The sequence below is a fragment of the Hevea brasiliensis genome, chromosome 7 (assembly GCF_030052815.1).
Source record: "Hevea brasiliensis isolate MT/VB/25A 57/8 chromosome 7, ASM3005281v1, whole genome shotgun sequence".
Classification (NCBI taxonomy): domain Eukaryota; kingdom Viridiplantae; phylum Streptophyta; class Magnoliopsida; order Malpighiales; family Euphorbiaceae; genus Hevea; species Hevea brasiliensis.
In genome coordinates, this window is record NC_079499.1 from 2,838,762 (window position 1) to 2,856,125 (window position 17,364).

General features: G+C 32.0%; 1 protein-coding gene and 1 non-coding gene across 3 annotated transcripts in view; one reads left to right on the forward strand and one right to left on the reverse strand.

Moving 5' to 3' along the window:
• Nucleotides 1-17,042, reverse strand: part of LOC131168918 (protein DETOXIFICATION 29-like) — a 32,646-nt gene extending 15,604 nt beyond the window's left edge. Inside the window, exons 1-8 of one of the 2 annotated variants that reach the window (XM_058149686.1) lie at nt 16,613-17,042; nt 15,839-16,380; nt 14,339-14,425; nt 13,880-13,936; nt 13,561-13,799; nt 13,290-13,408; nt 13,044-13,130; nt 12,842-12,922 (exon numbers count right to left, since the gene is read on the reverse strand). In XM_058149686.1, coding sequence (XP_058005669.1) covers nt 12,875-12,922; nt 13,044-13,130; nt 13,290-13,408; nt 13,561-13,799; nt 13,880-13,936; nt 14,339-14,425; nt 15,839-16,380; nt 16,613-16,966 — 1,533 coding nt within the window. In that variant the 5' untranslated portion in view covers nt 16,967-17,042 and the 3' untranslated portion in view covers nt 12,842-12,874. The remainder of the gene's footprint in view (nt 1-12,841; nt 12,923-13,043; nt 13,131-13,289; nt 13,409-13,560; nt 13,800-13,879; nt 13,937-14,338; nt 14,426-15,838; nt 16,381-16,612) is intronic. The other variant, XM_058149687.1, reaches the window with a different exon arrangement.
• On the forward strand, nt 9,917-10,024 carry LOC131181846 (small nucleolar RNA R71). The gene has a single exon (XR_009150322.1). It is a non-coding gene; the product is annotated as a small nucleolar RNA R71 (small nucleolar RNA).
• Nucleotides 17,043-17,364: the final 322 nt, after the last annotated feature.

Here is a 17,364-nt window from a genome sequence, read left to right on the forward strand (position 1 = left end):
TAAAAAGTACTACTAATATATCTATAAATAAATTCTCAAAAATTATAAAAAACAGTCATTTCACCTCGAATTTTTCATTGATTTCAAACAAAAAAAGTACTATATTATTTTAACTATAATTTTTATTTTTCTTTATTATTGGATAAATTTTTATTTTCCTTTATAAGCTATTCAAGATTTTTTTTTTAATTAATAGTCATGTTGTAAGTTTAGATTGAGAACTTATAATATTATAAATAATATAAAAAAAATTAAGGGTATTAATATTTATTTAAAAGTTTACCTCTTTATTCATACTAATTTTTTGAAGCATATGTGTTACACATACATCAAATAACTTATAAGTAAGTAAGCAAATACGTAGGTAGCTACCTACATGGGCGCAAAAAAAAAAAAAAAAAAAAAAAAATATATATATATATATATATATATATATATATATATATATATATATATATATATTATTTCAACTCCAAAAAGTCCAATAATAAATTGAAAAGATGTTCATGTGCCAATGATATATAATAAATGTAAACAAACTGATAATCAAAATAAAAGAATCAAATTTAAAATTCATATACATTATATATTAGTTTAACGTATGTATGATTAATAAATATATAAATTATATTATTCACTTGCATTAGAAATTTAATGAATTTTCAATTTTTTAGGTAAATTTTATAGATTATTCATCAACTTTAAACTATTCATTAACTTAAATTTGTTAATATAAAACTCTTTAAACATTGATTTATGAACAATAAAATTATTTTAAAAAATAATATAAAAAATTTGTGTTATTTTAAAATTAAATTTGGGATTACTTGTTCAATTAAAATATGAATTATTAATTTTAATATTTAACTTAATAAATAATAATTCAAAATAATATCATTAATATATATATTTTTTTAATATTTGATCAAAATGATTAGACCAAAAAGAAGGCCTTCAAATCGTCTCATTTGCACTAAAAATCTTCTCTTCGACGAGATTTATTGAAAACTACTTTTTTTAATTTGTTGGACTTAACATAATAATTTGAGAAATAATTTTAAAAAATATATTAAATAAAGACATTCCCGTCAATATATGTAGTGGACTGCATTTGTCAATTAAAGAATTTTAAAAATAAGCTTCATGCCAATTGTGAAATGGAATAATTTTCTCAAGTGGTTAGTAATTTGGAACCATTTAAAGTGAAGAATCAGCTACCTTGCTCCACAAGGCAACTGGTCACCATTATTTTTATTTATTTATTTATTAATTTTGAGTTTGATTTATAGATCAACTGCTTTAATTCTTTGGTCATTCTCCAATCTTTAGCTAATATTTCATTATCACCTCTACATGAAAGGATTGTCCGATCGAGCTATGCACCAACATGGGATCTCCATTAAAGTTCTGATCTCCATTTGTCCAAATCTGAGCTCTCACTCCCACGAATTCTCTGTGGTTCCCTTTCCTCCATAACCTCAGCCTTCGCAAATCAATTATAGATTCCAGAGAACAAAAGCAAATGAAGAAGAAGTAGGATCTTCAACAGATCTTAGGCAAGTTGTTGCTCTGATACCATGAGCAAACTAGTAACTATAATAAAGATTCAAGCAAAGAGAGTGTTTGTCATAATTTACAAGCTGATTTGATCAAAATTAAGCTTACCTATTTGTTTAGAACATTATATAAGCTTATAAGCTGAAAAAAATAAGCTGGGGTCAAGGGCTAAAAATTCAAGATTGGAGAGCCAAAATTTAATATTAAAAAGAAACTAAATAAAATCTTGATAAAATATAAGAATTAAAATAAAAATATAAAATATTACGAGATCAAAATAAGATAATATAAAAAAATAATGAAAATACAAAGGTTAAAACAAAAATAAAAATATTGGAAAGGCAAATAGTAATTTAAAAAAAATACTAAAATTTATAAGTAAAATTTTAAATTTTAAAAGTTTTTTGGGGGGGGGGGGGGGGGGGGAAACAATAATTTTTTTAAGAAAATACTAAATTTTATAGGCAAAATTTTAATTTTAAAAACCTTTGGGGAGGCCATGGCTCCTCCAACACAAATGCAGTTCCGTCCTGCTAGAGTAATTAACTTTTCATTTTAATACTTATAAGTTAATTTGACCAAGTATTTCAATATATTATCCTCATTTAATCTATAATAATAAATGTACTTGTAAATTATCTTTTACCAAACACATCAACTGCTTACTAATCATTCATAAGCATTTTAAATAATATATAACTTTTAATGATTATAAACTCAAATTAGCTTATAAGCACTATTTATAAGTTAATTTTTTTATAAATTAAATCAAACACTCTCAAGACATTGAAGAGATGAGTTTTTATTCTATTTACAAAGTAATTAATAAATTAATAACTTTCTGTTAACTAAAATTGGATAGTTAAAAGTAGCATAATATTGTTGTTAAGATTAGTAAAGAACTAATAAACTAAACAAATATGGAACTCTCATTTCCTCTCTTTTTCTCTCTGTCTTTCATATCTACTTTTCTTTTTTCCTTTAGAACTCTTTTTGAAGCGGCCACCAATAATCATCCCTATGCATTTTCGATGCTTAATGGGGTTTTAAATTTGAAGTGGAGGGAAAAGAGGAATAAAGATGTGTATGGCAAAGAGTGGAGGGATTACTATGATTATAGAAATTCAACTTTAACAAAACTAAACTATAATTATAAAGCGAGGATAAAAATGTAGACGTGCTCATCTTAAATTCACCTTTGCTTATATGGGATGGAGCCGTGGATATGGAGAGGACGGCTACCTATATCCTATATATATACCTGATGTGGCCCAACCGCAAGTGCACGGGTCGTACAAGTAATATAGAAAAGATATCGTTCCCACGAGGAGTTGTGTTAATGATTGAATTTTTGATATAAAAAATGCTAACTAATTTGGACTATTTTTGAAATTAAAGTAATAAATTGATGGGTATTGGAGTATGAAATCTATATATGCAAAATTAATAATCTATTCAACTATGTAATGATTTAACTAAATTTGCATCAAATTAAAATAAAGCAAATTCAAATATGGCAATATTCAAAATGGCAAGTAATTAAATTCGATTAGAAATTAACAATGATAAAAAGGCGATTCCGGAGTTCGGGATTTCATATTCAAGCTATTTTGGGATTTTCCCTAGCTAGCCCAATCCATGAAATTTATGGGTTTAAAGGAGATTAATTCTAAAATCCTTTGGAAACTCTTTCGAGTGAGACAAAGAGTGCCTTAATTAACTTAATCCTACTTTCGTGGAGTTAAAATTAACCAAGACCCATTAGGTTCTTTAATCAATCTATTAAAACCCTCTTAACCCTTAGTCTATTTCTAGATCTAAGTTAATTAAGTCCAATTTCTTGATTAACTATCACTTGGTTTTCTCCTTTCGGTGCTTCAACCAAGGATTAAGAACATAACTTAATGGGGCCCTTCATTAAGCATGTGAATAAGCACACAAGAAATGGATTAAACCTCATAAATTCATTAAATTGGGACTAACCCAGTTCAAATCCACAAAAATAACTAAAATATTACATCCCTTACTCCAGAATCAAAAGTAAACTACTCACTATCCATAATGCTTACAAGATATGATGAGTTTAAATGGAAATAAAGCTTTAATCTAAGCTAAGAAGTAAGAAATTAAACACTAGAAATGTAGAAAAGTGTAAAGAAAGAAAGAAATCTGCAAATCTTAGTTGAAAAATGGTGTGGAAGGTGAAGATGGCTCTTCAAATTCTGCTCAGCCCCTCTCCTTTTCTTCTTTGCTCCTTGTCCCCCTCTAAAATGGGAAAATGAGACTATATATAGCATTTTTCTGACATGGAGCCCTAAAATAGTATGTTCTAGGAGGAATACATTAAGGGAATCTTCTGCCAGCTCATTAATGAACTCTTATGGATCAGATAAGTGGATCGCATAAGTTATGATCCCTTATGCGATTTTACTGGTTCTGGAACAGTGATCTTTCTCCTTATGCAAATCTGCATAGCTTATGCGGCAAGTTATGCACAATTTGGTCAATGCATATTTCAGCTTGAAAACTTGTTTTTGACATCTTTGGCTGTAGAAGACACTCCTCAATGGCAAAATTCTCTTCAGTCCTTCAAAAACACCATTTTTCCCACAAAACAAAGTAAAAATTACAAATTAATCCAAAATCGACAATTATGAAAAACTAACTAATTAACTAATGAAATTAGCTAAAAATGACTAATAATCAAATAAAATGGCTATGAAATTAAACCTCAATGATTATGCAAAATGTATGCATCAAATACCCCCAAACTCAAGCTTTTGCTTGTCCTCAAGCAAACTTTAAAATGTAATGCAAAATTTTTAGGGGTGCCTTATCCAAAGAGCTATGAAAATTACCTATTAAAGTAACTAAACACACCTTTAGCCATACTAACAATCCATATACCCATCCTTCAAAATGCAAAGAATCTAATGCTTATCCAAGCTTTCACCGCTTAGCCATCAAGTCAATTATCATTCAAAATCCCCAAACCAACCAATCAAAAGAGAGAGAGTCATGCTCAAAAGGAATTCTAGAACAATCAATAGTCAAAGTGTCTCTATATAGAATTATGGAATTAAATGAATGAATGGATAATTTTTCAATCCCATAGGCAAATTTCCTACTCTTATCTCCACTAATGTAGCAAATACTATCAAGAGATCAAATGTCTTTTTAGGGATGTAATGGGGCCATGGGGTTCAAAATGAGGCTAAGAAGAAGAATGGGTAAAAAGGATTCAAAGCATGAGAATATTTCAAATCTTAACAACATAAGGTACACTTCTTATTTTATTATAATTTTTTTCTTTTTTTTTTTCTTTTTTTTTTGTATATATGGAGGAGAGAAGTACACAATGAGAATTGTCAAGTGCTAGCAAAACACATAAAAATGGAGGGACATTTTGATACTTTAAACTTGTATCTTGCATTTTCTTTTTTATGATTGTCCCTAAAATTGCCACCCCCAAACTCATTCCTTTTAATACTTTGAGTGGATTTCTTTCAATTTGAATGACAATAGTGAAAAGCACATATAGTAGCACTTGTACAAGATGACAAGCACTTCTTCTCCCTTTTATTGTATATATATATTTTTTTAATTTTTATTTTTATTTTTTTTTAGAAAGTGTACCTAACATTCAATATTATTCTCATGAAAAGGGTTGGAGTGTTTGGTTCATTGGCTAGGTAGCAATAAGGATTTCAAGAAAAATTAAGGATAAAAAGGCTCAAAGGGGTTTTCAAAGGTCAATTTTAATTAGGAAAAAGGGCCAAAGGTTTAAAATGAGAAGGTTTAAATCAAAGAATGCCTAATCATCTCTCTTTTCAAGTACAAGCTGGTATTTCGCCTTGAAAGGTTTAGAAAATTTGTTCTAGGATTGGTAAGACATCATTTGACTACCTTATATCCAATAACTCCCTCTAAACACTTCCATCTCCAAATGACTAGTTGGGTGGCTTTTTGGCTAAGAAGATATAGGCAAGGGATAACACTTCAAAACTTTGCACCTCTTAGGAAACTTTCAATCCACAAACCCAACTAAAGGTAAGTCAAATCACTCTCATAGGCAACTTTTCAATACTCAAGGGATTTGGCAAAAGAATTTAATGCATGATGCATGATTCCTAAAAATGAGCAATGCATTAACTAAATGGAAGAAGTCTATTTGTGTGCAAAGTGTATAATTTCTAAGTGATGTATAATGTGTGTGTAAATGTGTTATGTATATGTATGTATGGATGTATATGTAAAATATTTACAATATATGTAAATGAAATGGGATGAGATGTTCCTATACTCAAAATGTAAAAAAAATGAAGCAAAAATCAAAATGAATGTGCACCCCCAAACTCAAAATTAGACATTGTCCTCAATGTCTCAAGTAGTGCATTATCAAAATTCAAAGTAAAGAGAAATTACCAGGAATTGTGAAATTTAAGAGCAAAAGGAAAGAGTTACCTGGTATAGAGTAGATGAGAATTCAAGGAATAATGGTGATGCATAAGAGGCTGTACAGGTTATGCAGAGTAAAGTGTTGTCCAAAACATGTGCATAAGTAGGGTGCATAAAGCATGATTCTGCATGAGTGGCAATAAGGGTTGCATAGGCTATGTAAAATATTTGCAAATTTTTTTTTTTTTTTTTTTTTGGTCATGCGGAAGTGCATAAGTTATGCACTCTCCTTATGCAAGTCTCAGCAGGTTTTAACTTTTCCAGAACATGTGCATAAGTAGGGTGCATAAGCCGTGCGGTTCTGCATGAGTGGCAATAAGGGTTGCATAGGCTACGTAAAATATTTGCAAAATTTTTTTTTTTTCTTTTTTTTTTTTTGGTCATGCGGAAGTGCATAAGTTATGCACTCTCCTTATGCAAGTTTCGGTGACCCTTGAAATTTTGAGGAGCGAAGTTATGCGGGAGTGCATTTTGAGGAGCGAAGTTATGCGGGAGTGCATAAGTTATGCACTCCCCTTATGCATCTCTCGGCAGAAGTGGTTGTTCAGAAAATCGGGTCATGCAGAAGTGCATAGGTTATGCACTCTGCTCATGCACTGTTCGGCAATTTTTGGAATTTTGGGTTGGTGGTCATGCAGATGTGCATAGGTTATGCACTCTGCTTATGCACCCCTCGGCAAGTTTGAATTTTTGGAGTTCTTGGTTATGCGGAAGTGCATAACTTATGCACCTTCCTTATGCACCCCTCGGCAAGTTTGATTTTTCTGGGTTTCTGGTCATGCAGAAGTGCATAGGTTATGCACTCTGCTTATGCACCCCTCGGCAGAATTGGAAATTCAGAGTTTTTGGTTATGCAGAAGTGCATAGATTATGCACTCTGCTTATGCAGACTTCGGCAGAGAGAGAAAATGCAGAATTTGAAGTTGTGCAAATGTGCATAAGTCATGCACTCACCTTATGCAAGTTTTGACAGATATGAAATTTGACAAAATGAGGTTATGCAGAAGTGCATAAGCTATGCACTCTCCTTATGCACTTGCAATAAAGGTGGAAAATGGCAAGAATTGTGGTTATGCAGGATTGCATAAGCTATGCAGTTGCTTATGCACAAGTTAGCAAGATCAAGAATGCAATAGAACATGGATTGCAAGTGTGAAAAATACCCTAGAATGAGGAAATATAATTCCATGAAGCATAAACCATGAGAAGTTTCACCAAAAACACATCAATATATACAAAGTATATCAAAAAGGCATCACACAAGCATGTAAAAATGGATCCTACATAAAAGACCTTTGAGAACTATGCCATTTTAAGACAAATTCTGCAAATCAACATTTAGCACATAAAACTCCATAAAATTTGCATGAAGTTGCATCTAACCACAAATGATGAAATGAAGTCTCCAAGTTTTGCCAAGAAAATGCAGCATTTTTACCTTGAATCCTACAACCCAAAGAAGCTCAAAACTGCAAAAATGACTCACTTACCACCATATTAAGATTAAAATCACACATACTTAAAAGTCTCACACCCAACCTCACCAAAAACACAAGCCATCTGCTGCAAACACCCTCTTTGCTGCAGAATTTCTTCTTCCTCTCTGCATAAACCAGATTGCAGCTCAAGGACAGAATCTATCTGCTGCAGACTTTTCCTTTTCTGCAGATTGCATTTTTCCTCTGCAATAACCAGATTGCAGCTCCCAATAGTTCACCAGCCTTTCTTTATTGATATACATCTACAAGGGACAAGATTTAATAATGTCAAAAATTGAATTTGGGGAGATTTAAGATAAAACAAAAGCAATGAAAATAAAAGTAAATCAGCAAAAGCAAAATAAAAGAACTTGGGATGCCTCCCAAGAGCGCTAATTTATAGTCCTTAGCTAGACTCTTTTCATGTTTCATGGTGGCTGAAATTGGAATTTGTTGCCTCTGTTTCCAATAGGTGCTTCAATGAATCTATACTTCATTTTCTTTCCATCACATGAGAAGATCCTTGTTGCTTTGTCTAAAAATCCGACCATTTCTTTCTTGACAACCTTTGGTGCATCTTTTTCTTTGAGAGATGGTTGCTTTACTTCACTTTTCTCCACTTGCTCAACTTGAAAGATTGGTGCCATAGGACAAGGTGGATTACTATTCAAATCTTGTGCAAATGCAGCCTCTTTTGGATTTTCATCATTGATACTCCCTTCATGGATAAGACAACTTTCAAGAGAAGCCTTCGGATAGCTCTTTCTAAAGTGCTCTTTTACTAACTCATCAACTATATCAATTCTCAAACAAGAGTCTACATCTTCATGTTGCTTCTTCTTATCATTGCCAATATTGAAGACTAACTGATCCTCTCCGATTCTAAGAGTAAGCTTTTCACCTTTCACGTCAATCAAAGCACCAGCTGTAGCCAGGAAAGGCCTCCCCAAAATGATTGGCATATGAGAATCCTCTTCCATGTCCAAGATGACAAAGTCAACAGGTATATAGAATTTCCCAACCTTCAGAGGCACATTCTCCAAAATCCCTTCAGGATACTTAATTGATCTGTCAGCTAACTGAAGAGAAATGTGGGTTGGCTTAAGATCTCCCATATTGAGCTTCTCATAAATGGAGAGGGACATAAGGCTAACACTAGCCCCTAAATCACATAAAGCTTTTACAGAACATGATTCCCCAATGTGGCATGGAATTGAAAAACTCCCTGGATCCTTGAGCTTTGGAGGAAGTTTCCTTTGGAGGATAGCACTGCATTCCTCAGTTAAGGCTCTGATCTCATAATCTTCAAGTCTTCTTTTGTTTGAGAGAATTTCTTTCAAAACTTAGCATAAGAAGGCATTTGGGAAAGAGCATCGATAAAGGGCACATTTATATATAGCTTCTTCAAAACCTCTAAGAACTTCCCAAATTGCTTATCAAGCTTGGCTTTTGAAATCTGTGGAAAGGGAAGTCGTGGCTTGTAAGGCTCTGGAGGTATATATTTCTCTTCTTTCTCTCCAACCTCCTCTTTACCTTTTCTTGCACTCCCTTTTTCACTCTTTTGTTTTTCATCTCCCTCAAAATCTTCCTCATTTTCTCTCTTTTCAACTTTTTCACTCTTCTCATTATGCACTATTTTACCACTACTCAAAGTGATGTCATCACATAGCTCCCATCGATATTCTGTTTGACTAGGAAGTTTCCCCATAGAATTGGTACTTGATGAGCATGCTTGTTGTGCAACTGATTTTCCAAAGATCCTATTGTGTGTTTGCATTTGTTCCAGCCTTGCTTTCATCTCTCTCAACTCTTCATCACGCTTAATTTGATTAGCAAGAATTTGTTGTAATAAAGCCTCTGTGGTGGAACTTTGTTCTTGCTGTCTTGGTAAAGGTGCAGTATTTGCATTCTTTTGCTGAAAACTAGGTGGTGGTTGCCTAGGTTGTTGGTATTGATGCTCTTGTTGTTGTGATGGAAAGTTCTGAGTTCAAGCTTGATTTTGCTGATTCTCCCATGAAAAATTGGGATGATTCCTCCAAGCATATGAAGGATAATCTACTCCACAGCTCATTGTTCCTTCTGCATAAGTAACTTGTTGAGAACTTCCAGAGCATGATGATGAACTGACTAGCATACTTAAATCCTCCATTTTCTTAGCAAGGAAATTAGTGAGTGCATCAAATTTGGCATTGATCATGTTGAATGGATCAAGCTCATACATTTCAGCAACTTGCCTTTTTTGAGTTGGAGTTGACCCTCTTGGATTACTCCATAGATGACTGCTCTTTGCTATTTTCTCTAATAACTCATAAGCTTCATCTTCATGCTTAATGATGAATTCCCCTCCAGTTTGAGCATCAATGATCCCTCTGATAGCAGGAGTAACGTTTGTGTAAAAATTCTGGTTTATCATCCATTTGGGAATGGCATGATGTGGACATTGTCTCTCCAACTCCTTCCATCTCATCCATGACTCATAAAGAGTCTCATCTTCTCTTGGTCTAAAAGCAATCATTTGATTCCTCAACTCTTGAGTTTTTCAGTGGAAAGTATTGGGCAAGAAATGCATCGTTGAGTCGCTCCCAATTTGTAATTGAGTTGTGAGGTAAAGAATCAAGCCAATCCAATGCTCTATCTTTCAAAGAGAATGGAAACAATTTTAGCCTTGCTGCATCATCAGATACTCCAGGTTGTTTTTGCATGTCACAAATCATAGCAAACTTCTTCAGATGTGTGTGTGGATTTTCGAAGGATGACCCCAAATTGAGAATTCAATCATTTGAATGACTCCAAAATCCATCTTGTAACTATTTGCATCAATCCTTGGTCTTGCTATGCTCTCTCTCAAGTCATCAAAACGTGGAAAAGCATGATCCATCATACTTCCCCTAGGCACGTTAGCATTAACAACTTCTTCACCATGGGCTGCATTTTCATTATTTTGACCATTTCCAGCATTACCAACACCAATTCTAATTCTTTCATCACCATGTCCGCTTCTAATTCAGTTTCTATCAAGGCTTCTTTTCTTTTCTGGTTTCTTTCTTGTTGGCCTTACAAAATTTCTCAATTTGTGGTTGAATAATAAGGATGTATTACTTGTGCTTCTAGCTCTTCTCATAAAAGATTAAGAGTACCTGAAAAAGAACAAACAAACACAAAATGAAAAGATAACAGAGATAAAACTAAAAAACAACTAAAATAATCAAGAATTCAATCTTAAGCAAACAACTCCAAGAACGGCGCCAAAAACTTGATGTGGCCCAACCGCAAGTGCACGGGTCGTACAAGTAATATAGAAAGATATCGTTCCCACGAGGAGTTGTGTTAATGATTGAATTTTTGATATAAAAATGCTAACTAATTTGGACTATTTTTGAAATTAAAGTAATAAATTGATGGGTATTGGAGTATGAAATCTATATATGCAAAATTAATAATCTATTCAACTATGTAATGATTTAACTAAATTTGCATCAAATTAAAATAAAGCAAATTCAAATATGGCAATATTCAAAATGGCAAGTAATTAAATTCGATTAGAAATTAACAATGATAAAAAGGCGATTAGGAGTTCGGATTTCATATTCAAGCTATTTTGGGATTTTCCCTAGCTAGCCCAATCCATGAAATTTATGGGTTTAAAGGAGATTAATTCTAAAATCCTTTGAAAACTCTTTCGAGTGAGACAAAGAGTGCCTTAATTAACTTAATCCTACTTTCGTGGAGTTAAAATTAACCAAGACCCATTAGGTTCTTTAATCAATCTATTAAAACCCTCTTAACCCTTAGTCTATTTCTAGATCTAAGTTAATTAAGTCCAATTTCTTGATTAACTATCACTTGGTTTTCTCCTTTCGGTGCTTCAACCAAGGATTAAGAACATAACTTAATGGGGCCCTTCATTAAGCATGTGAATAAGCACACAAGAAATGGATTAAACCTCATAAATTCATTAAATTGGGACTAACCCAGTTCAAATCCACAAAAATAACTAAAATATTACATCCCTTACTCCAGAATCAAAAGTAAACTACTCACTATCCATAATGCTTACAAGATATGATGAGTTTAAATGGAAATAAAGCTTTAATCTAAGCTAAGAAGTAAGAAATTAAACACTAGAAATGTAGAAAAGTGTAAAGAAAGAAAGAAATCTGCAAATCTTAGTTGAAAAATGGTGTGGAAGGTGAAGATGGCTCTTCAAATTCTGCTCAGCCCCTCTCCTTTTCTTCTTTGCTCCTTGTCCCCCTCTAAAATGGGAAAATGAGACTATATATAGCATTTTTCTGACATGGAGCCCTAAAATAGTATGTTCTAGGAGGAATACATTAAGGGAATCTTCTGCCAGCTCATTAATGAACTCTTTATGGGATCAGATAAGTGGATCGCATAAGTTATGCGATCCCTTATGCGCTTCACTGGTTCTGGAACAGTGATCTTTCTCCTTATGCAAATCTGCATAGCTTATGCGGCAAGTTATGCACAATTTGGTCAATGCATATTTCAGCTTGAAAACTTGTTTTTGACATCTTTGGCTGTAGAAGACACTCCTCAATGGCAAAATTCTCTTCAGTTCTTCAAAAACACCATTTTTCCCACAAAACAAAGTAAAAATTACAAATTAATCCAAAATTGACAATTATGAAAAACTAACTAATTAACTAATGAAATTAGCTAAAAATGACTAATAATCAAATAAAATGGCTATGAAATTAAACCTCAATGATTATGCAAAATGTATGCATCAATACCCTTCTTGTTAGTTATCATTCTATAGCCAAAACATGATTGTCACCATTGTGCATGTATGACTTACCAGAAGCTGACTCTTATTGTTGATTGGAGATGATAACCCCACCATTAAAAGTTGTCTAATTAATTTCTTTCTTTAAATTTGCTTACTTTTATTAACATGAAATTATTTTTGTTTCACAATTACATATTAATTGAAAAAGTTCGACTTTCAAGATTGATTTCAACATTTCAAGATTGTAGGATTTTGAATTCAAACTCTAATTAATACTAAGAAATTAAAATTACTTAATTGAATGTTATACACCGTAACTGAATTAACCGTTTTTTATCCAATTTTAAGATCATCAATGCAATTTTAATCAATTTCGATTTCGGATTAAACTGGCCATGGCAAGGTCTACATATTAGTACACCTCTAGATAATTGTAAGCATAAGTCTTGGGGTTTCAATATCCTGACCTTCTTCTAAACAAAAATGAAAAGCTTTCTGATGAGAAGTAGATATTTTCCCTAGGAAATTATTGATAAATCATTGCTTTTCCTTCAAAGAATCACAATCCATGCTCATTTCCATTCACCTTCAGGACAAGGTTATTTTTTCATTGTTTTTCGCTTCTGAATCTTTAATCGTGTCCTCTCCATCTCTTTATCCTACTTTCAGCAATAGAAGCCTGCAATTCACACAAAAATTTAATTTTCTTTTTTAACAATTGAATGTTGTATGCAGATATTTCTACTACCTGAATTAAATTATGTAGACAAAAAAAAAACCCATAATATGTGGAAGGTTACCTCTTTGTTCCAATTTGTTCTATAGACCATGAAGAAAAGGGCAACAGTCTGTACTACAGTCCCTGACAACATTCCATACCAAATCCCCTGGCCCAAAATCAAAAATTATTAGTTCTCTAATAATTTCCCTCTGGCCCATTATGATAATAATTAATTAGTTTTATCTACGTAATTAATCTGCTCTATTATAACCAAATAATTATCATAATTATCAAAGGGCTTGAGCATAAAGAAGAAAAGACTTACACGAACACCCATATCAAGTTTATAACCCATTATAAGACCCAGAGGAATCCCAAACACATAGTAACAAGCTATGTTCACATAAGCCACAATTGCTTGCCATCCTGCTCCAATAGCCACACCTTAAATGACCGAAAAAAAAAAAAAAAAAAAGAAAAACTATGAAATTTTGAAGTCAAATCTTGGTTGAATCAGATTAAAAAAACAGAGAATCACAAGGCAAAAACTATGGAAATTGCTATCTATATATGTAGATGGTGAAATTTTTGATTACCAGAGAGAACAGGCTGAATATTGTTAATGACGATGCAGAGAGCAAGGACTGGTGTTAGATCGTTGACAAGTTCTTTAACTTGAGAATCCGTGGAAAAAAAAGATGGATATTTATTTCTTGTGAGGATGAGAATGAGAGCAAGAATGGCAGCAATCATGAGGGATGATATAACAGCCACTACTACTGAAAATTTTGCTGTTCTTGGATGACCTGCGCCTAGTTCATTTGATACTCTTACACTGCATGCATATCAACACACTATGATTAATGAAATTGGTAACTCTTCATTTCAACTTATATAAATACAGCAGTAACAAACCTTATAGCTGCATTCATTCCAAAAGCTACCATGGCCATCCAGCCCAAAATGTTGATGCTGCAATTTAACAATTCATGATACATAAATTAAAAATCTTTTTTATTTGTATTCAGAGGGTGAATCACGTAAATATTATTATTTTGTGTATTTATTTTATTTTATTTATAATTTATAGTTTCTGTAGTGCACAGTAAAAATAATTTAATATTTAAATATATAAATATTTAAATACATTTAGCAGAAAATATACATATACTGTGGGAATCCGAAAACCCAAATTATAATAATATAAGCTTAATAAATTATATATTTTTAAAAAACAGAGGATGTCGTATAGGCATAGTCAATTACTGAATTAAGCAAAATCCAGCATTAAAAACAAATATAATAATAATAATAATAATAATAATAATAATAATAATAATAATAATAATAATAATTAAAGGAATATATACTCACCATATGGACAAGGCATCCACTGAAACCTCTGCGTTCTTTAAGTATCCAGCAAAGAGTATCAATGCCACAAAATACCAAACTTCTAAGCTGCAGCCGCTCACAAAGATTTTAAATATAATTATTATAACTTAAGCAAATCTTTTATGCATACTTTTTTAAGCTAACCAATATTAATTGACAACAACATTAATTATTAACATATTTATTTGATTTAGAGGTTAGCATTGAATAATTGATTTGGCTTGGTTTGAAAAATTATATATATATTAAATTGAATTGATTTGAATTAGAAAGAAAATTAATTTAAATTGAATCAAATCAATTTAATTTAATTTGATTTGATTTATTATTTTAGACTTCACCTTGAGTTCTTTTGAGCTTATTTTATACTCATGTCAAATAGGAATTACAACTGCTCAGATTTTTGCGGATATTTAATTTGATTGAACTTTAATAAAATAAATTTGGATAGTGTATAATCAGATTTAAGGAGGGTTTGATTTGAAATTTAAGTTTAAATTTTACTTTTTAGATATTTGTTACTCGAATTTCATTTATATAAATATTTAATTAAATATAAAATATATTTTTTATAATAATAATTATTAATTTTTATATTTTTATTTTATATAAAATAAAATTGAAATATTTTTATGAAATTATTAAACTTTTAAAATATAAATTATTAATAAAAATAAATTTTTAAAAAAAATTTTAATTAAAATATATAAAATTAAATTTGTTCGATTATTTTTTAAGTAATAATAAACTCTAATTTAAAATTTTAATAATGATAAATTAAAAAATAAATTATTTAATTCAGTTTAATTTTATTAATTTTTTGGAATAAATCTAACAATAATTAATCAAATAAACTTATAAAAATATTAAATTAAAATTTTAAGTTAAATCAATTTGTTTATTTTTTCTATTTGAATTGAATTATACTTATTTTTAATTTAATTTTATGCATTTATTTATTTGTTTGTTTTGTTTGTTCAGCCACCAAATTAAACTACATTATTCTTCAGATCTGTGACAAAATCTGAAAATGCATCGATGAGCTACGCGTACAGACAAGTTGGAATCGTGCTTAAGATAAAATTTTAAATTTTTTTTTATATTTTTTAATTCAGATTAAAAAATATTAATAATTAAACAGGAAAAATCTTCTCATGTGTTATGTGTCCCATTAGAGAGTGTGCAATCAGAAATTAATTAATTAGAGAGTGGGGGATAAAGCTTTTTTTTGGAGACCTGAGATATAATAATACTACATGACAATCACACATGAAGCCAAGAAGAAGATTTAGCTTATCTCAAGATGAAATTGTAAATTTCAGCTCCTTTGGTTTCTTCCTCAACAGACCTTAATTAAGTGACTCAACAACCAGTCCACTGCGTGTTCAATTTTGATTCTTCAACATGCAATATCCTCATAAAACAAATAATAATAATAATAAAGTTATAGTAGAAAAAAAATGGAGAGCAATAACTTACCAAAGCATAACAGCAGATGCAAGAGACAAGCGAACAAAACCCCACAAGTTTTGAAAGGCCTTGCATGAAAATCCATTCCAAGCTCGCCCACAAGTTCCACTAATAATATATAAAAACTGAGCCAATTCAATGAACCACCAAGAAGCATTTAACACCACCGCTGCTCCAACCAATCCCCATCCCAAATCTAGCATCAAAAGCCAGCTAAAAAATGTATGCAAAACCAAGGCTGCAGCTGCGATCAAGGCCATGACCATGATCTTGCTTTGAGCCTGCAAGAATTTTGCCATAGGGAAGTTCATGGCGTAAGCGAATAACTGTGGTATCATCCAGATTGAGAATATCCCAGCTGCCTTTGATATGGCTGCTGTTTGCCCAATCAGCTTCAAAAGTTGTGCGGCGAAGATATACAGCAATGAGAGAAGTGAGGCTGTAGTACCAAGAATGATCCATGATCTTTGCAAATAGATTCCTAGCATATCAAGCTGCCCTGCTCCAAATGCTTGCCCACATAGCGTTTCGAGTGCACTTCCCATTCCAAGCTGTTTATTACCACGTATAAATCATCAGCAATATCAATTTATTGTAACCCAAAACATATCTATCTATCTATATATATATATATATATATATATATATATATATATACGAAAATCAATGAACACAGCAGATATGGTATTTTTTGATAAGCAGATATGGTATTATATGTGTACTAATCAGCTTTGACTCAATAGTATTGACTTTGTTTTAATAAATATATACGTAGTCATATACCATGACGCCGTAGGAAAAGCCGGCGATGACAGTGTTCTCAACGGAGACGGCAGCGAGGGCCAGGGTGCCAACTTGACCGGAGAAGACTTGAGTGATAGCGCCGAGGGAGTACTGGCAAACGGTGGTAAAGATGGCAGGGCCGGCCAGGTACCAGAGTTTTTTGGACTCCTTGTAGAATTCTCTGAAGAAATCACGGATGCCGTTGATAGGAGGGATGTCATCGGCATCGGGGACGAAGGAATAAGTGCTTGTTGTTGATATGGGAAGTGAGTGTAGACGGTCTAGATCCTCATGGTGATGGTTGTGGTGTTGGTCCTCTCTTTGAGAGAGAAGCGGCTCTCTTGAATCCTCCATGTCTGGGAGAGGGAAAGAGAGGGATGGGTTTTTCTTCCAAGAAAGGAGTATAAATGATGACTATGAGACCATGATTGCATGAAATTAAGCCAAATATATAGGACTCCATGTTGGAAGATGAATACACCCATGGTAGGTGGCTATGTGAAAATGATTGCTTTTAAAGGAAAGTTAACACATGCACATATTGTGGAATTGTTGGATCTACCCATGATGGGTGCATGGTTTTGTGAAAATGGTAACTTTTAAAGGGAAGTTATCCCATGCATACATTGTGGAAACAACTTCCACAAATAGAAATGTGTATATATATATAACAATAATTAATTTTTAATCTCAAATTAATTGAGATAAATAATTATGTGAATCATTTTACGTCACATAAATACAAACACAAA